Here is a 21932-nt window from a genome sequence, read left to right as displayed (position 1 = left end):
TGCTGCCTCTCTTCTCTCTCTCAGGCCCTTGTCCCGGGCTGACACCCCAGACTCCTCACCCTCAGGCATAGCACATGGCTGCCCAGCACCGCCAGGGTAGTCACTGGGGCAGGCTGGGCTGTGAGGGCTGCGGTGTGTGCCTGTGGGGGTGAGAGCAAGGCCAGGAGGGTGCACAGCCTTTGGGCACCAGGTCCGGGTGGGCAGGGCCTTAGGTTGGCGGGAGCACAGGGACGGGGCCAGCTGAGAGGTGAGCTGGGCTGTGGGCCAGGCCCTGAATTCCTGCAGATGCCGGCAGTGGGATGAACAGGAGGGTAGCAGGAGGGCAGCAGCGGGAAGCGGGATTGCGGCCTGGTGGGGGCTGGAGGCCTCTTGCAGGGCTCCTCGCCCCAGCAGGGCCTGGTGGTCAGTTTGGGGACTACTGAGCCCCTGACCCGTAAGGATGGACCAGGCTCCTAGGACCGAGAGCCGCAGGAGGCGGCGCCTGCACCCTTCTAGGCATGGGGGAGGCTCTTTCTCTGACCCCACCCCATTGAGCCCCATGGCCACAGGACTTGCCGTGGCCACCTTTGTGGGGGTCAGTGTCCCCTGAATGCAGGGAGCCCAAGGAGGACGCGCGGGCCGAGGTGGCGGGAGGTGTGCAGAGGTGGCGCCGGCGCTGTGGTCCCCAGCTTCCCGCCAAGAGGGGCCCCGGACAAACGCCCTGTGGCCGAGGACTGTGTCACTTCAGCTTTACTTCCCACGCAGCAGAGGGGCGGCAGGGTGGGGCCGGCCACGCCGCACGCTCCTGGAGAGGGGCCAGCCCCGGGGCCGCTCGGTCGGGACGGCGGGGAAGTCGGCTCAGTTCTTGTCCTCCCGCCCGGCCCCGGCCTCCTCTGGCGGCCACTCCTAGGCCGGCTCCGGCAGGACAGTTCAGCCCCAGGGCGTCAGGCAGGCCCAGCCGCCTGCCGGCTTCTTGCACCCGGGAGGCAGCCTCTGCCAGCGCAGGGTCCTCAGCGCCTGCTCTGGTCACTCAACATGGCGGGCTCTGTGCTGGGGCTGCGGGGGGTTGGGGGGGCGGCGGCCTTCAGCAGAGGCATCGCGGGTGCAGAGGAAGGGAGGTGCAAGGCTGCCCCGGGCGCCCCAGCTCTTCAGACATGGGGGCACGGCCACCCTGGCGGGGCGGGTGTGGGCGCCCGGGCCCCCGAGGCCGAGAGGTGGCCAGGCCAGTCCTGCCTGGGGTTCTGTCCTGGCGGCCGGGCGGAGGCCGCTGCCCTGCTGAGGACCGCGGGGGCCCTTCGTCGGGCCGGGGGCTCAGAGCACCACCTCGGGCGCCACGCTGAACAGCAGGTCGTCGTTGCCGCGCCGCACCTCCAGCAGCAGCGGGGACTCGGTCAGCACGGCCTCCTGCAGCTCGCTCGAGTCGGCCAGCGGGCGGCTGTTGACCTTGACGATGACGTCGCCGTCCTGGATGCCCGCCCTGCCAGCAGAGAGACGCGGTCAGCACCCGCCCGCCGCCCAGCTGGGCTCAGACCCTAAGTGGCGGCAGCTGAACAAAACTGCTTCCACGGCCCTCCCTGCGGAACAGGCCCCGGCCCGCCCAGCACGCGCCACGGACACCGCTGGGGCTCTCTGCCTGCGGCCTCCCTGGCTGGCCACCCGCCCAGGAGCCTGCCCCTTCCTGCCTCAGTTTCCAGCTCTGCAGTCCAAGGCGGGAGTGTGCTGGGCAAATCGCGGCAGGCTGGGGCTGACGCTGCGGCCCTGCAGTCCCTGGGACAACCCCAGGAGAGCAGAGGTGCTGGCCGTCCCCCCCATTCCTGGCCGGCCGACTGCCCTCCGCCCGGGGGTGGCCGCGTGGCCTGGGAGCTCCATGGCACCTGACCCCACGTGCCACTGAGTGGTCTGGGGTGGTAACCACTAGGCCCGTCTCCCTGTCAGTGAAACAGCCGGGACCAGCCTCACGCGTGTTTGCTCCTGGGCTCACTGCGCCTGTGGGCGGCGGCTCCGGCAATGGCTCTGGGACCAGCAGGGGACACGACCCTGAGTCCAGCCCACTCTGGGGCTGTCGTCTGGCTGCCGGGCCCCAGGCCTCAGGGGCTCTGCCTGGCCTGCTGCGGCGGGCAGGGGTGTGCTCCCTGCTCCCACAGGGCATGGGGGTGGGGGCACAGATCAGAAAGGGAGTGCCCTGGGCCAGAGGGGTCATGTGGGGCGGGAGCCTGTGTTCTCCACTCATGCCCTCCTAGCTGCCCAGCAGCCCCGGCCAGCGTGGCCTCTCTGGCTCCTGGTTACAGCGTGAGCCCCTGGTCTGATGCAGCCCCCGCCGGACAGAGCCGGGCTGCGGGAGCAGGGGCTGTTCAGAGTGCTGCCAGGGACCGGTCAGCATGCCAGCCTGGAAGCGGTGGCACCTCCACTCTCTCCAGAAAGAGACAGTTTCAAAGAAAACATTTTTCATTCGATCTTGGCAAAGTCTCCCTGGGCAGGAAGCGCAGGTGAATCTGCCCATTTTGCAGATGAGGAGACTGAGGCCCTCGGGCTGCAGAGGGGCAGGCTGGAGCAGGGGCTCCGCTCAGGCCAGCGCTCCACCCCTGCATGTCCCAGACCTGAAGGGAGGACACCTGGGGTGAGGGCGGGCAGGCTGCAGCTGGAGGGAAGCTTGGTCTCCGTACTTGCCTCTGCCGGTCACAGGCCAGGCCGGGGTCCCGCCCCCACGTCCACATCACCTCCCACCGCGGGACGTTCACTGTCACATCCGGACATGGAGCAGGCCAGCTCAGGCCCCGCGCCCGCCAGGATGTCCGGCTGCTCCCACCCAGCCTCCGTGCTGCCGCTCGGGGCCCACCTCTTGGAAGGTGAATTTGGAACGACCTCTTGCACATAAATGCCACTGCTGACCGCTGGGAAGTCTGGGTTGCTGTTCCTTAGTTCTTCCACCAAGCTGGGAAGACAGTTCAACGGTTAGGGCGCCACTTCCGGGTCCCCAGATGGGCTGTTTGTGCGCAGCTGACCCCCCCACATCAGGCCAGACATGAAGCCATGCTGGGCACCCACACTGCCCTGGTGGCCGCTGTCCACTCTGGGGTGGCACTGGATCTCGTCTGTATCCCCCATTCAACAGGGCTCTCAGGAGAACCCCCGGTTGACAGAGGCGGGTGGGGGGGTCAGGAGCGTGGTGGGGGGTGTGTTGAGGAGGGAGGTGGGGGGAAGCAGCAGGATGGATGGACTGAATGTGTGGATGGGTACAAGGAGGGAAGGAAGGACAAGTGGACGGACAGCACAAGAGATAAGCGAGTGGACAGATGGCAGGAGGGACAACCAGTGGGTGAATGATGCAATAGACAGAGACTGGACAGATGGATGGACAGATGGACGGATGGATGAATGGACAGATAACATGAGAGATGTGAACAGACAACGGGCGAAAGAGAATGGACAGACAGAAGGCTGGACGGATGAGCGATGGATGGACGGATGGACGGACGATGGATGAAAAAGAACACATCTCCGGAGAGGCTGGCATATTTATTGGACTGACCACAATTGCCTTCAAAATGTCATCCCTACAGCAGCAGCTGAGGGAACTGGGCCCGAGACGGCCTAGGGACGCGTGCTGGGGGGTGTGGTCACGCCTCCCGGGCCTTGTTATCCTGGAGCTGCCCGAGGCAGTGACCTCACCCTCCTTCAGGCCCTTGCATTGACTTGCCAAGTTCCTCCCTCCCTCCACTTTATTTCACTCATTCAGCATTTTGGGGTGCCCGCCCTGCTGTACCCCGGCCCTGGGAAAGAGCACAGATGAGCAGGACCCAGCCCCGGCCCCAGGAGCTCATGGTCCAGACGGGGGTAGGCACAGACAAGTGCTTCTGGCCCCGCAGCCCGTGCACAACTGGGGAGGGAAGCCTAACTGTGCACCCGCCTGCACTTGAGGGTGCCCCCAAACCCTCACTGTGACCTTGCCTGGAAACAGGGCCTTTGAAGATGTCTGTGGACGGGGGCCTCAGGTGAGGTTGCCCCAACGCAGGGGGCCCTGGGCCCAGGGAGGTCTGGACACAGACACACAGCAGGGAGAGCATCCGAGGGCAAGTCCGAGCAAAGCAGAGGTGTCGGGAGCCTGAGGGGGGCACGGAGTGGCCCCCCTGCAGGCCTCAGCGGGAGCCAGCCCTGCTGACCTCTTAGCTGTGAGCACCCACCCTCCAGGCTGTGAGAGGACGGGTTTCCGCTGGTTTAAGCTACCAAGTTTGTGCAATTCATTGTGGAAGAGAATCCTGGAAACCCCCTGGAGGAGGGGCCCCTGAACGGCGTCCCGAGGGAGCCACAGAGACCTGTCCGTCAGCGGGGCAAGGGCCCTCAGGGGCTGTTGCGACCCACTCGAGAGCCCCGCGGGCTGCACCAGGAGCGCAGGTGGGCGGGCACCGTCCCTCACACTCACCTGGGCGTGATCGTCCGCATCCGCACCCCGATGAAGCGCTTCTTCCAGTCTGCAAACAAACAGAACGGGGCCAGTTAGAGCCACCAGGGTCACCTGCATTCGCCAGTGGGGGGTGGGGACCAGCGTCCACACGGACAGGTGAGCAGTAGGGATGGTCCCGCGTGGACCAGCCTGGCCCACGCAGTCAGGAGCCTGAAGCTGCTCTCTCCTTGGCTGCTCCTGAGGGGTTGGGAGAGTCCTGCCTCCAGCCCCTCACCTGAGTGCCCAGCAGCCCGGGTCCATCCCCCCGCCTTCCCACTAAGGACAGCAACATTAATCAACAGTGCCCATGAACCCCCTGGTTCTGGGGGCAGACTCCCTGGTCGGCGAGCCGGCCTGTGACTAAGCTGAGTTTTTTTTTTTTTTAAAGATTTATTTATTTATTTATACAAGCACTGGGTACAGTCAGATGTGCGGGGAGGTGAGAGAATCCACCAGAGCCAGGGCGGGGAGCAGAGCAGGCAGAAGGCCCGAAGGACACTGCTGAGGGGAGCAGCGGGCGGCAGGAGAGGTCTGCGCGCCATGCGGGACCCTCCTCCGGTGGCCGGGGAGCAGCCGGGGATCGAACCGGCGCTGCAGAGGCTGCGGGCAGCTTCACAACCCAGCGCTCAACCGCTGCGCCACCGGGGAGGCCCTAAGCTGAGTCTGAAAGCCAGAAACAACAGGTCCATAATCCGAACTACACAATGAATCTCAGTAGATTTTCAATTGCCTATCACTAGAAGTTTGCTTTCTGATCACAATGGAATTAAAGTAAAAAAAAGTATCTAGAAAATTCCTCATAAGTTGGAAAATAAATACTGCCTTTCTAAGTAACCCCTATTCCAAGAAGAAACCATAAAGGGAAGCAGGAAGCACTTAAAACTAAAGTGAAAACACAGCGTACTGAAACTCGTGGGGCCCGGGTGCGGCAGTACTCGGAGGGAAGCGCCATGATGCCAGCGCCCCCCTCAAGGGAGACACTCACACGGGAGACTGCAGCTTCATCTGAAAGCTGGAGAAAGAAGATGAACCAAAACCCAAAGGAAGAAGCCGAGAGGAAGAGTCAAGAGTAGAAATCACAGAAATAGGAAACAAATACAATAAAGAAAATAAATGCAACAAACAACGGGGCGTTTGAGATCAATAAAACTGATCCGCCCTTAGCCAGCCTGGCCGGGAAGGAGAGAGAAAAGGCACCATTGTCAGTGCCGGGAAGGCGAGACTCGCGGGCACGGGGGCGAAGAGACTCTCAGGAGGAACGTGCTGTGAATGCACTCGGCAACTTGGGGCACGTGGGCGACGGCCTTGAAATTTCCAAAACTGCCAAAGCTCACTCAAAAAGGAATGGAGAACCTGGCCAGTCTAACATCTCTGCGCTGACATTTTCACAAAGAAAACCTTCAGGCTCGGACCGTCAGGAGAATGCTACCCAACGTGGACGGAAGAACAGGGTCCATTCTACAGAAACTCCCTAGAAATGAAAAATAAGGGAGAGCTTCTGTGACACGGTGCTTCAGAATAAAGAAGTATTTTGTCTTTGGCTGTGGTTCCCAGCACCTGACTCCTAAAACGTGACTTCCCAAGTGCTGAGTCACCCCGTTTCACGTCTTGCCATCTTTTGCTCCAAGTTCCTGGAATAGCTCGGGCTGCACAGGTGAAGAGGGTTTTTGTTGTTTACAACCACCACACCTGGGTCCCGCGGGACCGACCCTGTGACCTGCGGGTCTACGCGCTCTCCCAGTAGTCAGTGTCGGACTGAACTAAACAGTAGGACACCCAGCTGGCGTGGGGAAACCCACACATTAGGTGAGCCGAAGTCTCAGAAGCGAAGCCTGTTGTGTAAAAAATGGAAAGCAGAGGAGACTGTAGGGTAAGGAAAAATGTCAGGCTTTTCTGCCCTCCCGCCATCAGGATAGAGGAGGGAACCCTGTGATCCTGAGTGCATGCCTGATGGCGGCACCTGGAGTGGGTGCACCTGCGCTAAGACTGTGCTTTTAAGGGCGGCGTCACGGGGACGCCAGTAGAAGCCGAAAGAGAAGAAGCCCGAAGCAGAAGCAGAGAAGGCCAGAGAGCCCAGATAGAGTGAAGATTTGCTGGGGGCTGGGAGGCCTGCCAGCCTCCCAGACCCCCAGCACCCCTGCCTGCCATGTACCTGCTGAACCCCAATAAAAGACCTGCAAAAAACCACTGACGACTCTGACGCCTCCTTTACCCGGTCTGCATGGGGTCAGGAAACCTGCCCTGTGTCCTGCCCTGCCCCTACAGAGACACAGAGCAGTGCTTTCCCTAAACATCTCAACTCACTGTCGTGATGTCAAACTAGAAAGAAGACCCGACCATCACCTCTCATAAAAAGATGCAAAACTCCTTACATGTTTCTAGCAAATTGTGACCGTGTGATGTTTACGCAGGAAGGGAAGGACGGTTTAACATTCAAACACCAACCGCAGCGATTTGCCGTGGTAACAGAAAGAAAAACCATCACCTCAACGGCTGCGGAGAAAGCGGCTGACAAAGCCTCACCCCCGTTCCTAGTGAAAACAGAAGTGAGAGGAGCTTTTTCAACCCGATAGACGGCAAGCAGGGAAAACCTTTAGCCAACATCATGCTTGATGGGGAAAGGCTGACGTTTCTCCCACGAGTGGAACTAGCCAGGAGGTCCATCTCGCCACTTCCGCTCAGCGCGCGCGGCGGGGCTAGCCAGGCAAGAAAAACCAAAGGCGTGAACACTGGCAACGCCACCCCGCCCTCATCTGCAGGCCGCACGAGCGTCCACGGGGAGAGCCCGGTGGGGCGCAGGAAGGCGACTAGATTCATCAGTGAGTTGTCAGGGGTGCAGGATCTCACGAGCAAAAGTCACTCTTATTTGTGTTTTCCAGCAAACCATCAGAAACTGAAACTGAAGCGACATGGATGACAGCACCGCGATGATGAAACACGTGGGTATAACGCGAACCGAGGGCGAATAGGACCTGGACGCTGAAAACAAAAGCCGCTGCTCAGAGCGATCAAGGCGGACCTTGATCTGGGGGTGCTCGGGGTCAGAGGAGCCGGCTTTGGGAAAACTGCATTTTTATTGTGGTTAATTTGCTCAAAATGATCTATGATCCAAAGCAATCAATCGACGCCAGTAGCTATTTGCTGGAGGTAGAAGCGGACAAGCTGATTCTGAAATCCCACGAAACACAGAGGAACGGGGTGGCGGGCTGGAGGCTGAGGAGGGAGGTAGAGGGCGGAGCTGCCGCTTGCCTCAAAACTCACGGCCCAGCGGGGCTGGTGTGACCACACTGCAGACTTGTTTTATTTTTGACAAAGGTGCAAAGGCAATTCAGGGGAGACGGGGGAGTCTGCTCAGCAAATGTCCCAAGAGCAACTGGACGTCCAGAGCCCAAAAAAAAAAAAAAGCAAACCAAAAGCAAACCAATGCAACTTTGGCGGGTTGGCGGAGCCCTTGCACTACTTACAAAACAAATGAAAACGTCCCATTTCATAGCCCTGAGTCTAAAACCTCGGGCGCGGAGCTGCTAGAAGAGGGAGAGCATCTTCCTCCTCAAGTGAGAAAAGGTTCCTTGGAAACAGCGCCAAGCTGAGAGCGATGCGAGTCCGAGCTCGTGAGCGGAGCAGACAGCGAGGGGCAGTGGCCCCGGCTCATCCGCGCAGGGAGCGGGAGGCCGGCTGGGGGCAGGTCTGGTGTCGGGACCCAAGGTGGGGGAGTCCTCAGAGGGGCGGGGGAGCCCTCCCCAGCCAACATGGCGCCGGCCGGGCTCAGCTTGGCTCCCAGCCCCACGGGCAGGCTGCAAGGAGGAAGAGAGCCGGGCCCCGTGGGCGCTGGCCGAGCCCTGGCGGGCAGCGGGGAGCCAGCGAGGCCTGGCTTGTGGGCCCTCCCCCGAGCCCGCCTCGGAGCCAGTGGCGCTGCCCATACACGGCCGAGCAGAGCTCTAGGTCAGCAGAATCCTCCCTCTCGGGGCCTCTGCCGCCCCGAGAAGTCCCCCAAGGGAAGCGCGTTTCTCCCGGAAACCCGGCGGGGGGAGGCGGGAAGTCCCCCTGTGTTTCTCTCGAAATAAGTCAGGGAAGCACTTTGGAGCAACGTGAGGCCAGAACTTTCGGGATGGTGATGAAGCTGCAAGTGGGGGGTGCCAAGGTGGGTGCTTTGGGGAAGGACAGGTGCTGGGTCTAGAGGGAGACTGGGCTGGGTACACCAGCGTGGCGCCCTTTAAAGGGTTGCTTGTGGTTTGTGGGTCTCACCGCAATGAAGCAGCAAACCCCATGGCCAGGGCGACGCCTGGGCTTCTGAGTCAGGGCATGCTGGCCTGGCCCCCCGGGCGCCCCACCCCGGCAAACGCCCCCAGTAGGGCCTGGGCCTGTCACCACAGCCCCTCGGCCCCGGCACCCTCCATCCGCCTCTCGGCCATTCCTCTCGGTGCCAAGGTCAAACAGGCCCCGGGCCCTAGGCCGCACGCAGCCCATCCTGCCACCGCCCTGGCGTGTGCTGCCGCGCGAGCCCGCCCTGTGCAGACGGAACACGAAGCGGAATCACGCCCCAAGGGGCTGGAAAGGAGGCGCCCCGAACACAAGGCCTCGGCACCCTGGAGGAGGGTCAGGCCCCGGCCCCATAACAACCCCCGCCAACCCCCCACTGCTGCTCCCACTTCCTCTTCTACTCGGGAAGGATCCAGGACTCTAGCAGGGGACTCCCGAGGCTGCCTGTGACCTTAGGCCAGGGAGTGAGTATTGGGGTCCCTTCTGTTCAGTGCCCCCACCCCAGTGGCTCCTGGGTTCCCAGGAGATGAACAAGGCTCCCCACGCGCCGGCTAGAGGCGGCGTGGAGGCGTCCCCAGGGGTCACAGAGCTCAGCCCCAGGAACACGACCCCTGGGAGGGTCGTGAACCCCAAGCCCTCCTGGGGCCCCAGGCCGAGGCCCCCACAGCATGGTGGGCACCTGGGGACAGGACTGGGCCCTGGCGCCTCCTGTTTTCCTAGAAGGAAGTCTTGTTTAAAGAACTTTAGATTGAGTGGCTTTCGGGAACTTGGTCTCTTTATTGCCAAAGAAGCAAACGCCGAGAACTTGAGAACTCGGGACGGCAGGCCTGGCCACTCTGCCTCGGTGCCCTGGGTCCTTCGGCCAGTCCTGCTGTCCTGGGGGGCTGACGGACGGCCCCGGGGACAGCAGAGAGCGCTGGGGTCACACGACAGGGACCCTGTGCGGCGAAGGAACGAACCCGCCCCCGCCCGCAGGCCCTGAGGGAGGAGACGAGGCCGGGCGAGAAGGAGGAGGCCGCCGCTGTCACTGTCGTTTCCACCCGACAGTCAGCGCCCAGCTCTAGCTACCCAGAGGCGGCCCCGCCGGTTTCCAGCGAGGAGGCCAAAGTCAGAGACCCCTGCGCCAGGGGTGATGAAGCTGGAAGGGCTGCGGTCAGAGGAGGGACATGGATGCGGCAGGTAGGAACGCGCAACCCTGGGTCAAGCTCAGAGCTTCCCGGCAGCCAAGAAGAAAAGGGCTCAGGAGTGAGATGGCGGCCCTGCCCCGAGCAGCAGCCTTCAGCTCCTGAGGCCGGGCCGCGCGGCCTGGCTCCAGGCTCTCTTCACAGGGGCGCGAGGGGACCGCACAGCCCTCAACAGCGGCTCCTCGAGTGACCGGTCCGCACGGCCTGGCTCAGCCACACCGTCCGGCGGTGGAGGAGGGGCAAGCCTGGGGCAGTCCCTCCTCTCAGCGAGCCGCCGGAGAGGGGGCTGGGGGGAGACAGGGAAGCAGTTTGAAGGTGAGCGGAGGCCTGAGTCGGGTCGGGGTGTCCACCGGGAGGCAGGCGCAAGGGGGAGGACGGCGGGCGGGGGGGCTTCATTGGGCTGAGGGGAAAGGCGGGAAGGTGGGGCCACCGGGGGACGCTCCCCTGGAGAGGGGCTGGGAGCACTAGGAGGGCCGCTCCTGGGGGGTCCCGTGGCCACGGAGGCGAGGGCGGCTGCACCTCCCGGGTGGATGGGGGGAGCCGAGGCTGAGCAGAGCGAGGCTCGGGGCAGGGCCCCACGCCCCAGGAAGCGGCTCTGCAGGGGGCTCTCATGCCAGCTGGGCGGAGGCCGTGCTCCTAGGGGTGGGCTTGGGCGCGGGGAGGGAGGAAGGACAGAGGGTGCTGGGTGGACAGAGGGGCCGGGGATGGTGGCCGGGAGGAGGTGAGGACGGAGGGAGGACAGAGGGAGTGGGCAGAGCGCGGCTGAGCAGGAGGCGGGAGAAGGGAGGAAGAACAAGGAAAGGGGGGCGGGTGGACAGGGATGGACGGGAGGGAGGGCAGGCGGGGGGACGGGGTGGGGGGCGAGCAGGACTCAGCCTGGAGCAGCCCCCGAAGGGCCCTGGAGGGGGTGAGGCTGGAGGGCGGGCTGGGAAGGGATGGGGGCAGGGGACTGGGGCATGAAGTGGGGGGGCCCTGAGTTGCTGAGGCTGAGCTGTCCTGGGGTCTCAGGACGTGGGGCGGGGCGCACACCCCGAATCCCGGGGCTCAGCCCTGGCCGTGGGCAGCCAGCCCTGGGGGGCGCTTTACCTTTGACCTGCTTGTTCTGGATCTCGGCGAGGAAGCGCGCGATGCGGTCGGAGGGGATGGCGAAGGAGATGCCGGCGGCCACCTTGAGCGTGTTGATGCCGATGACCTCGCCGTCCTGGGCAGGGGAGAGCGGTCACCGGGGCAAGCGCTGCTGCAGCTCGGCCGGGGACCCCCAGGGCGCCAAGCTGGCCTGGAAAGCGCTCACGTCTGGGCCAGGGACCCCCGGGGCTGCCCACGCCCAGCGAGAGCGAGCGCGCTGGCCAGGACACCAGCAGCCTCCGAGCCCGTGAGAGCTGACCCGGACCCTGCGCTGCCTTCTGGGAGCAGGGTGGGCAGGCGGGCCCAGCACCCTGCAGGCCCCTCCCGCTTCTCTGTCCCTCTGGAGCTGGCCCCACGAGGCGGGTACCCTGGACAATCGGCCCCACAGCAGCGCCCCCTCCTGACACACTCCCGGAAGAGCCCCCACAGCCCGGCTTTCCCAGGCACCCCAGGGGCGGTCAGCACAGCACTGGGGCCAAGGCCTGGAGGCCTCCAGGGGCCCGCTGGGGCCCAGGCAGAGCTTTGGATCAAGACACATTTTGTCTGGTCCCCGCGCCTGGCACTGCCTGGCCCTGCTGGGCTTGTGAGGTGGGGGTCCCCTGCAGAGGACTTGGGGGACCTAGGGCGACCCTGTTTGCCCTTCCCCATGGGCTCCTGGCCTCCAGTCACAAGCCTGTTAGGAGTTTTCCTGAGAGCCCGTGGGAAGGGCTGGCCCTGCAGGAGCCTGCGGCGAGTCTGGGGTGCAGGCAGCGTCCACCTGCTGGACAGGGGCCACCAGCCTCCTCGCACTGTCTGGCACCTGGCCTCCCCGACCCCGCTCCTCCGTGGGCCTCTGGGCTGAGGCGCCCGTGCCCCCTCCCCCGAACCAGGACAGATGCTCCGCCTCCAGGAAGCCCTCCCTGGTCCACTGCAGGCTCCTAGGGCCTTGCCCCTCCAGAGAGCTCCACGGGGCACCACTGTCCCCCCTGCAGGGACCCCAAGGGACCTGGGCTGCATTTCCTGACTTATTCTGGAAAAAACCTCACCCGGATGAGGAGGATGAGGAAGAGCCTGACTTGCAGAGTGCGATGGGGGAGGCAAGGGGCCCTGCCTCATTTGCATGTAAAGGTGAGGATGGCAACCCCAGAGGGGTGATGCCCGGCTCAGTGTCCACTGGCACGTGGCCCCACGGGGAGATGGCTCCGGGTGCCCGGCTTACTCCTTGGCTGGCACCGGCGTCCCTGGGGGCCCAGGGTCTCGTCCCAGCCCCTCCCCTTGCCCGTGTGAGCAGCCCCGCTCTGGGGACACTTACCAGGTTCACCAGTGGTCCCCCGGAGTTCCCGTACTGCAGGGGAGGAAAGGGGCGTGAGCTGGGCCGGGAGCCCCGCCGGTGCCTGCTTCCCAGCCTGGGACCGCCTGGACCGGCACCCCGCAGTGTGGAAGGACCTTCGCCAACCCCCATTTCACGGACAGGAAACCGAGGGCACAGAGGCTGAGTGGACGGTGTCTGAGGGCCGGTATGGCCCGGCCTCTGCTCCCCGCAGGCGCCCCCCAGGCACCCCCCACATGGCCGACTGCGGTGGCAGCGGCGAGCCCTGGGTGCACGAGGCCCTGCTTCCCAGCCACCCGCCCGCGCCCGGGGGCTCCTGCAGACACGGCCTCCCGCAAAGTACCCGAGCGGGCAGACCCAGAGGCTGGCGCCATGTGGGGCCCTCGCAGGGTGGCAGCCTGGAGCCTGGGGGGCAGCGTCCAGGTCCAGGGCGCCACTCTAGGCACAGAAAGCATGGCCTGGGCGCGCGAGGCGGCGGACTCACGTTGATGATGGCGTCCGTCTGGATGTAGTCCATGTCCGAGTCCCGCAGCCCCAGCTCCCGGCCGTCCCGCTGGGTGGTGCTGACGATGCCCGTGGTCACAGTGTTCTGCAGGGCGAAGGGGCTGCCGATGGCCACCACAAATTCCCCGGGCCGCAGGTCAGTGGAGTGGCCCAGCAGCAGCGCCGGCAGCTTTTTCTGTGGGGGGAGGGCAGTGACAGGGCTCAGTCTTTGGCGGGGAGGAGCCCGTCTGGCAGACAGGCAGGAGGAGCGGGCGGAGCGAGGGGGAGGCCCGGGTCTTCAATGCTGGCTCAGCTGAGCGGGGGGAGCAACAGACGCCGGGACAGCTCCACTCCGGCTTGGGGGGACGCAGAGGGCCCAGCTGGGCACGGCCTCCAGGGCCACCGAGCTTCAGGTCCCTCTGAAAACCCGAGAGGAGCTGCGGACGCCCCCCTCCCCCCCAGGCCTCGGCAGCCCTGCGGCCAGCTGGGCCAGTGCACTGGCTTACAGTCCTCCGGCTAGTCCCTGCCCCCCCAATACAGACACATGGGGCAACCTAGGCCCAGGAGAGGCCACCACCCCCATGGCCGTCACCTACACCCAGAGCCCGCGGGCGTCTGTCTGCTGGGGTGGGCCATGTCTGTGTCCTAAGTTCTCTCCAGTGGCCACTATCACCCCCCCAGGGACAAGTGCATCCCCAGGTGGGTGTTGGGGGGCCCCCTAGGGAGGGAAGACGGAGGCCCATTTCCTGGTCTGCCCCACCCGGCGGCTCGGGGAGCAGGGTGGGGGTCGAGCTGGGGCCGGCCTGGCCTGGCCCTGCCTCTCCAGAGCCCAGAGGCGCTCCCAGCCGCTCACTTTGGGGTGGATCTTGATGGTGGCGATGTCCGCCTTCTTGTCGATGTCCTTGATGGTGGCCTCGTAGGAGTCGCCGCTCTGCAGCTGCACCTTGAGCTGCTGGCGGCCCGAGGCGGGTCTGGAGCTGGACACCACATGCGCGTTGGTCACGATCAAGCCGTCCTCCGACACGATGAAGCCCGAGCCGCTGGACAGGGGCACGTTGCGGCCGAACAGGGGGTGTCTGTGGGGGTGAGCACAGGGCGCGGCAGGGTGAGTGTGGGGCGGGCTCCCTGACCCTCAGGTGCCTCCTGGGCCCAAATGCCGCAGGAGGGGTGCCCAGCTGGGCTCTGGCCGGGGGGGCCCACACCAGCCACGGCCTCCCCAGACGCGGGGCTCGAGGGCCCAGGCCGTCCGACACAGCGAGATGCCGGCCTCGGTGTCTGCCTCTGGGAGTGGGGCCCGGGCCAGGTCGGTGCTCGCTGGCGGGTGACAGTGGCTGTGCCCGGCCAGCGCCCAGGGCGGGGGAGGAGGCCACGGACACAGGGCCGATCAGGACCTTCTCCAGGGCAGGGCCGGTGCCCGCTCGGCCCTGACGGTGCTCAGCAGAGGCGAGCGAGAGAAGGGGCTGAGGGCCGGGCTCCGAGCAAGAGACAGGACGTGTCACAGGTCCGTCTGCAGAAGGGGCCCGAGGCTGCCCTGGGCCGCCTCACTGGTCAGGGTCACGGTCGGCAGCTCTGGCCTGATGGTCATCTTGTCTGCGTCTGGGGTGTCGCCGCCTCCGCCCCGTACCCGCCCGTTGGGCCCGGGCTGCGCAGCAGGTGACACGGCGTGGAGCCCGTCCAGCTGCAGCCCGCAATTAGCAGGCTAGGCCAGCGCCCGGGGCCTCCTGGAGCCCGAGCGCCTGCCAGACCCGGCTGCCACTTAGCACGTCCAGCTGTAATTTCCTCAATGGCAGGTCTCGGGCCGGGGCGGGGAGGGCAGCGGGGGGTCAGCGTGCTGCTGAGGGTCGGGCTCAGCTCCGGGGCCAGGAAGCCCTGCCCGGCTCAGGAGCTCTGCGTGGGGGATCGGGCAGCCCGGGCCCCCATGTCCTCATCCAGAAACGGGAACATGAACGTCTCCCTTCCCGGCCCCACAGACGGGGGCGGCCTCGGGGCAGGCGCTGTCTCTGCCCTCCCGGGGGTTGAGGGGGCAGGGGCGCCCAGGGACGTGGGCGCCCCCCAGGCAGGGTCTCTGCCGAGGCCAGCCATCGGGCACCCTGGGCCAGCTGGTCCCCTGTGCCCGGGTGTGGGCGCCCTGGCCCGGACGGCCTCAGGGAAAGGGCAGCGAAAACAAACAAGGTCCTGGGGGTGGCCGGGGGCCCGGTGACTGTCCACGCTGGCCGCGCCGGCACCGTGCAGTGGCGGCTGATCCCTATCAGGCGGAGTGGGGTTCCGCCTGGGCCCCATCTGAGAAAGTACGCTGACAGTCACGCTGTCAGGGAGGAGACCCCAGGATTCCAGGGGAGCCGGCCGTGCCCAGGACGGCAGCGGGGAGACCATGGCTGCCAGCCTCCTGCGCACCACAGCCCTGTGGGGCCTGGGGCCAGACTCGGGGCGACCAAGGGCCCAGGGCAGGGAGGGAGGTCGGGGCGAGGGTGCCTGTGGACGGAGGGCGCGGGCCGGCGCGCTCTCACCTCAGGAACAGCTCGATGTGCACCACGGCCGGCGCGATCTTCTCCACCACGTCCGCGATGAAGTTGAACCTGTACCGCGGGCTGGTCAGCTGGTGAAGACCTGCACTGGCAGGAGAACCAGGCGCGTCAGTGGGGCCCAACGCGGCCCAGGCGCCCGGGGAGGAGGCGCTCACCGTGTTCAGAGCCCCCAGATCACCACCATCAGGGAAGGGGGACTTGCTCACCCCAAGGACGGTCACTGTGAAATGGCCTCGCAGCACCCCCTTGGCCCCTCAGGCCGTTGGGAGGCTCAGAGAGGTCAGGTGCTTGCCCCGGGCTGCAGAGCGGTGATGCTGGACCTGGGTTCCCGCCTCGGCCTTCCAGGGCAACAGTGCCCAGCACGAGGCCCCCCCCACCCCGCTCCGGCTGGTCCCTGCAGGCCTTGGGCTAGTACAGAGACCAGGGAGGGCCCAGCAGGAGCCCCTGGTCAGCCCCCTGAGCTGCCTCCGGCCTGGCCACCATGCAGTCCCGTCAATGGTCATGTCGGCCAGTCCCACTTGCCAGGCGGTTGTTGACCCCCGTGCAACCCTCACTGGTTCAGCTTTCTGCTGCCGTCAGGGGGGGCTGGCCCGGACCCCTCAGCCCCGGCCCCTCCAGAGACAGGCACCACGTGGAACCTGTGCGTCCCGGCTGTCGGGGTGGCAGCCAGGGAGGTTGGAAAGAGGACAGGGGAGGACCCTCGCTGACCCAGCACATAGTAGGTCTACACCGCAAAGAACCTTTTTCAGCTGTTAACCAGGAACAGCCTCCCCAGAACAGCACCTGTGGCCCGTTTTATGTCCTAGGAAACTGAGACTGGGGGCAAATATCCTCTGGGGCGCCGGCCGACCTCACGCTGGCCCCCGGTCCTGAGACTCTGGCCCTTGCGCCCTCCCGGAGCCCAGGGCCTAGAACCCCGCGGCCGCTCTGGCTCCGCCAGGCCTGTCCCTTTAAGCCGACCGTGGTGGCTGGTGGGGAGGGGGCGGGGGGCAGCGCAGGGCCGCTTCCTAGTCCGCCTCCCCACACACCGATGAGTCACCCCATGAATCAGTGGGAAGGGAGGCCTCGGTTCCCACCGCATGGAAACCTTTCCACACGAGAACCGCGGGCGGCTGGGAAGCAGGCTGTTTATGTGGGTTTGACAACCCCCACCCTGTCCTCGCGCCAAAGTTCTGAAGTCAGCAGTCAGTCTCGACCACATTCAGCTGTTCGCGTTTTTTTGTTTGTTTTCAAAAATAAACTGTTATCCACAGGCCTTGGACGCTTTCCGCAGGAGGAAGCCGACAGCAACGCGACCGAAGCCAGGTGTCCAGGCCGGCTCCGGGACGGGAGGGGCAGCAGGACTCGGGCTGCGGCACCAACGATCCCACGGCAGAGCCCCTGGGCGGAGGGGGCGCGGCCCGGGCGGGACTTGCTATGTGCCGGCTCAGCACTCCCGGCTGTCACAGACCACAGGGAAACCAAGGCCCGGAGCGGCAGCGCCACGGCCCCGACGTCCCCGGGGCTGCTGTGTCCTGCTGCACGGGGACACACAAGTCCAGGACGGCCCCTGACCCGTCAGTGTGACTGAGTTGCGCAGTGCACAACCTGCCCTCCTGCGTGCGGATGGGCAGAGCCAAGACGGAGGCCAGTTCCTGTCCACTCACTCTTCCGTTGCCTGGTACTCAGAGAATCTGCCCCCAACACGCACACGCTGCTTCCCCCAGGAGCTGGCTCTGAGCCCAGTGGAGGTACCGTCAGCGGAAGACATGGGGCCCCAGCTGTGCCCAGCTGTGCATGACGCCGGCCATGGCCCGCAAACAAAATGGCGACCCCTCAGCAGGGCGCTCAGGCTCTGCTCAGGCCTGCCGTGCCTCTCGGCGGCTCTGACTCGCTGCACCTCTCAGTGTGCAGGGCCTCTGCACAGTCCATTCCCTCTGCCAGCAATCCCTCCCACCCCCGGGAACCCGCCCTGACCTGGCCCCTCTGGGCCCTGAGCCCGTCACTCCGCGGGGCACTGGCTGTCCGAGCCCTGGCCACCCGCCCTGGCCACGCGCTGAGCAGGGAGTGTAGGTGGGCAAGGAAAGAACAAGGGCACAGATGTCCTCCTGCCCCAGGGCCCCCCAGGGGCAGGCTCTGGAGCCCCAGGAGCAGCTTCGGGGGCTCACGGTTCCCAGGACAGCTCCCTGTGTCTTTCTCCGTCTGTCCCGGAGTGGACCGGCTCCGCCCCTCCGCTGCCACGACACAGCTCCAGGCCCCAAGCGTCCCAGGGGAAGGGTGCTGCTGTCTGCGAGCCTGGTGTCCCCGCTCCTGTCCCTGGAATGCAGGGAGGGGCGCAGCCAGGGCCTGGAGTTGTCCCCCATGCGCGATCACGCCCAGCAGGTCTGCATAGACTATTTTTGGACCCACGTCTCCCGGCCATTCGGGCAGCTGTTTATATGCCACCTCCTCCAGGAAGTCCCCCTGATCGACCCCGCTCAGCGCCGGAGGTGGTTTCTCCTTCATCTCTGCTCCACATCATCATCTCCCTCCCGGCACAGGCTGGAGGCAGACATGGTGGGCAGGAAGCAGAGGCCACATCACACGGAGCCTGGGGGCCTCACCAGGTATTTGGGTTCGTCCTGAAGGCAGTGGGAACCATGGCTGGGCTTTAAAGGGTCCAGCTGAGTTTACAGCGCCCCCTCTGGCCACCGTGCGGAGGTTCAGAGAAGGGTGGAGGCCCCGGCCAGCCAGCCCAGGGGGCTGTTGTGACATATCTGCCTCAGTTCCCGGCTGGGAGGCAGCAGGCAGGGCGTGGGGGGCAAGCCCAGGAGGAAAGGACAGTGGGTGCCCTAGTCCAGCTTCCCTCTGGCGGAGCCCTGGGGCTAGGCTGGGCGCAAAGGCCGCCCCACCCGTCCTCAAGAGCCACCAGATGTGGCAGCTAGCCTGCTGTCCGGGCGGGCGGGCGGGCGGGCGGGGCGGCAGGGGAAGTGTCATCTTGCCAAATGACCCCGGAGCCAGTGCCAACACGCGCAGCCCCAGGACGTGCTAACAGGATTAGAAATCAAAAGCAACCGAAGCTCTGAAGTAAACAAAGCTGCGAAGCTGTCAGAGCCTCCACGCCACGCTGCGGCCTGCCTAGCGCTGCCCCCGCGCCGCTGAGCCCGCCGGCCGCCGGGCGGGAGGCTGCAGGAGCCCCCCTCGCCTTCCGGAACACAGGCCCCTCGGTCTCTGAGATCTGCCCAGCCCACGCAGTAGCTCTGCTGACCTGGGAGCTGGGGCCAGCGGGCCACAGGAGCCCTCGCCCGGGTTGCCCAGCCCCCGCTCCACAGCACCTACTGTGCGCGCCGTGCGGGATGAGGCCCGGGGAGTGAACAGCCCAGGCGGCTGCGCCAGAGGGCTCTGAGCCTGGTCAGGATGGAGATCGCACAGGCAGGTGGGGTGACCCAGGCTGCGCTCAGGCGGCAAAGGAGAGGGACACGGCTCTGGCAGGGGACGCCCAGGCCGAGGCGGAGGAGCGCGGCCATGGGAGGGTGGACGATGGGGCTCACCAGCCTGCAGGTGCAAAGGCCCTGGGGTGGGTGGGGAGCGCAGCCTCTTGGCTGGCACCCGGGAGCTGAGGGCTGGGGGTGGGGGCTCGGATGGCACAGTGCCTGTGGGTCAGGGAGCTGCCAAGGGGACAGCAGGATGAATTTCACAGTCACCCTGGCCACGTGGGGAGGAACAAAGACTGAGGGAGGCGGGAGGTCAGTGGAGGTCAGAGTCCTGGGCGATCAGGAGCAAGGCTGGGTGGGGAGGCGAGGGCCGAGGAAGGGCTGGCAGGGCGGGCGTGGCTAAGGGTAACAGACGTCTGGCCTCAGCTCCCTGTGGGGTGGCCCTCTCGGTTGGGACCACGGCCAGCCGGCTCGCGGACTCCAGCCGAGTGGGTCACCAGCGCTGGCGTGCAGGCAGGAAATGAGCAGCTCCCCTGGGCTCAGAAGGGACCGCGGAGAGCGTCCAGGCGGAAGGGCAGGAGGAGGAGGAGGCTTGAGGAGGGAGGCAGGCCTGGAGGCTCCGCCCGGACCCTACCCAGAGCGGTGCATGGCAGTCCAGGGAGGGGACCACCCGCTGAACAGAAATGCTGGAGGGGGCAGCGCCTGACCCCTGCCCACGCACGCGCTTCACGGGGACACCTGGCCAGGCCCAGGGAAGGGGGGGCACGTGGCCCTCCAGGACACTGGCCCCCGGCCTGACCCCACTCCAGACCTCGGGCCTGTTGCCCCCACTGGGGCAGAGGAGCGCAGGGGCGGGGCAGCAGGGGGAGCAGCCAGACTGGGAGGGCCTGGCTGGGTCACTTCCTGGCCACGTGATCTCAGCCTACCCGCTGGCCTTCCCGGCACAGGGCTCCTCTGGTGCAGGAGGGGCCCGGCTCGCGGATACCAGGGTGACCGTGTCCTGCAGGGACCGGATTCTGCATGAGGGTCCCTGTGCTTGGGACACAGTCACGGGCCCCAAGGCGAGACCCTGGCCACACAACCACCAGGACCCTCGGCCGCCCCCACACCCCGGGGCTCCCCACCCTATCTCTGGGCAGCCGCAGGGCTTGGGGGCCCGCACCTGTGAGCCCTGCGTTCTGCCCCTGTACCGCCCGCCCCATCCTTCCGGAGGGACCCCCCTGCCCGCTCCCTGCTCGGCCCCCACCCCGGCCAGTGAACGCAGTGAAGTGGCAGCTGGGGATCCACCCTCGTAACACACGTGAGGGCGCGTCCTGGCCGGTGAGTCCCCGGGAGGCGCCCGTACCCCGCTGTCCAGCCAGCTGATCCCCTCTCTGCACCCTGCTCAGGGTGTCCCTTGAGGTCCGATTCTCCTGCGGGCGCGCACAGGCCTCATTGCCACGGCTGGACCCGGAGAGACGGCCCCTCAGAGATGCGGGCTCGGCCGGCGAGGACAAAGGTTCCAGCGGCTGGACCGCTCCGCCCTCCCCGCACGCCCAGCGCCGGAGCCTTACTCTGACAGTGTCCACCACGCGCCAGCCCCCCGCCCCCGAGCCCTCCGCCTCGCAACCCTCAACACAGCCTGAGGCCCCAACACCGTGCCCCAGACCGGACGGGCGGCCCAGGGGTCTCCCTAAGAGCCACGGAGGGGCCTGCTGCCATCCCGGTCTCCTGGGCACAACCTGGAGCCTCGTGTTTCCTGAAGCCGCCAGGGGCCCGCACAGAGCTTCCCGAGCTGGGCCCTTGGCGCCCCAGGGTGCAGGGTCACCCGGCTCAGGGGCGCACTCTGCTGACCTGTTCCCGGGAAACCCGGCTTCATTGCCTGTGGTTTCCTTTTTGGGACCCCACCGGGGTCCCTGCATGGGGACACTTTCCCGCAGAACCCCAGACATGGCCGGGGGAGCCTGGGAGGATGCAGTCTAAGCCGTGGGCAAGACACCGGCCACTCACGGCCCCTCCAGGGAGACCCGCCCAGTGCGGGCGTCTAACGCACACACGCGCCCGCGCACCCCACCGCTCTGGGCTCTGCTCCTCCCCAGCAGCTCCCCCGCGCCGCACGGTGCTCCCCGGGCTCCCCACCCCAATGCCCCCTGGCTGCGGGAGACTTGTGCCCGGTCCACGCCCCTCACCCTAAGGCTGCCTGGGTGGCCGGGGGCTGTGCTTCCCTGGGGGCTCAGAGGGGGCCGTGTGTGCCTCCCTGGGGGCTGAGGGTGCCCCTGGGGCCTGGCTGCCCCTGTGAATTGGGGGCCCTGATGGGCTCCTGGGGCCTGGAGCACCATGGCCAGAGGGGCTTCCTGAGAGGCCCCCACAAACAGGGGGACAGCAGGGCTCTGGCAACCTTTTCCAGGTGCGAGGTCAAGCGCGTGGCCAGAGGCCGTCAAGAGCCGGCTCCACGTGGGGGGCTGAGGGACGGGAGTCCCCACCCCACGGCCCGTCCCGAGCCTGGGCCCCCACAGGCGGCTCAGCAGGGCAGCTGGAGCCCCGAGTCCCTGCAGCCAGCAAGGGAGAGGCCAAGACGGACTTCGCCCCGCGCCCCGCGCCCTCCCCGCGCCCCGCAGCCCCGGCGGGGCGGGACCCAGGCGGGAGGGGCAGAGGCTGCGGGGCGCCCCTTCCCCCGAGACCCCCCGGACCTCGGGGTCCGCGCCGGCCACTCCAGGCCTCTGTGTCCCTCTCGGAGAGGACCGTGCTGGGAGGGGGCTCCGGCGGCCCCCGCCCCGCGCGGCCCCCGCGCCCCGCGCCCCCCCCCCGCGCGCCCCTTACCCGCCGGGCAGGCGCCCCTCTGCAGCAGGCGCACGGGCGGGCCCGCGGGGCGCGGGGCGCGGCCGGCGTCCAGCAGGGCGCACGCGCTGGCGTAGGTGCGGCCGTCGGAGCCGCACACGGGCTGCGCCCAGCGGCAGCGGCAGGCGCCCCGCGCGCACTCCAGGCCGTCCCCGCACGGCGCGTCCCGGGCCCCGCCGCAGCGCTCGCCCTCGCGCGCCGCGCACACCAGGCAGCAGCCGCAGGCGTCGGGCACGTAGCCGCCCGGGCAGCGCGGGCCGGGGCAGCGCGACACGTCGCAGCGGGCGGGGCAGGCGGCCGCCGCGGGCAGGCGGGCCGGGGCCGGGGCCGGGGCCAGCGCCCAGAGCGCGGCCAGCAGCAGCAGCGCGCGCGCCGGCATGGCGGGGGGCGCGGGGCGCGGGGGCTCCGGCGGGCGGG

The 21932-nt window shown here is 66.7% G+C and overlaps 1 protein-coding gene across 2 annotated transcripts; it reads right to left on the bottom strand.

Annotated features, from left to right (window-relative positions):
* Positions 1-723: 723 nt before the first annotated feature.
* HTRA3 (HtrA serine peptidase 3) lies at positions 724-21894 on the bottom strand (the record flags this gene model as incomplete). Of its 2 annotated transcripts, XM_084233382.1 has the most annotated exons (9): positions 724-1456; positions 2816-2911; positions 4400-4448; positions 10951-11065; positions 12281-12313; positions 12783-12977; positions 13635-13857; positions 15289-15388; positions 21498-21894. In XM_084233382.1, 9 exons carry the CDS (start codon positions 21892-21894, stop codon positions 1291-1293), a joined length of 1374 nt encoding a protein of 457 aa, XP_084089508.1. In that variant the 3' UTR covers positions 724-1290. The 2 variants fall into 2 exon arrangements, with proteins under 2 accessions (XP_084089508.1, XP_084089509.1); XM_084233383.1 differs by lacking the exons at positions 724-1456; positions 2816-2911; positions 4400-4448 and adding an exon at positions 10082-10150.
* Between the last annotated feature and the right edge of the window lie 38 nt (positions 21895-21932).

Source organism: Talpa europaea, assembly GCF_964194135.1.
Source record: "Talpa europaea genome assembly, chromosome: 5".
NCBI lineage: Eukaryota > Metazoa > Chordata > Mammalia > Eulipotyphla > Talpidae > Talpa > Talpa europaea.
This window is presented reverse-complemented; position numbering and strand designations above follow the sequence as displayed.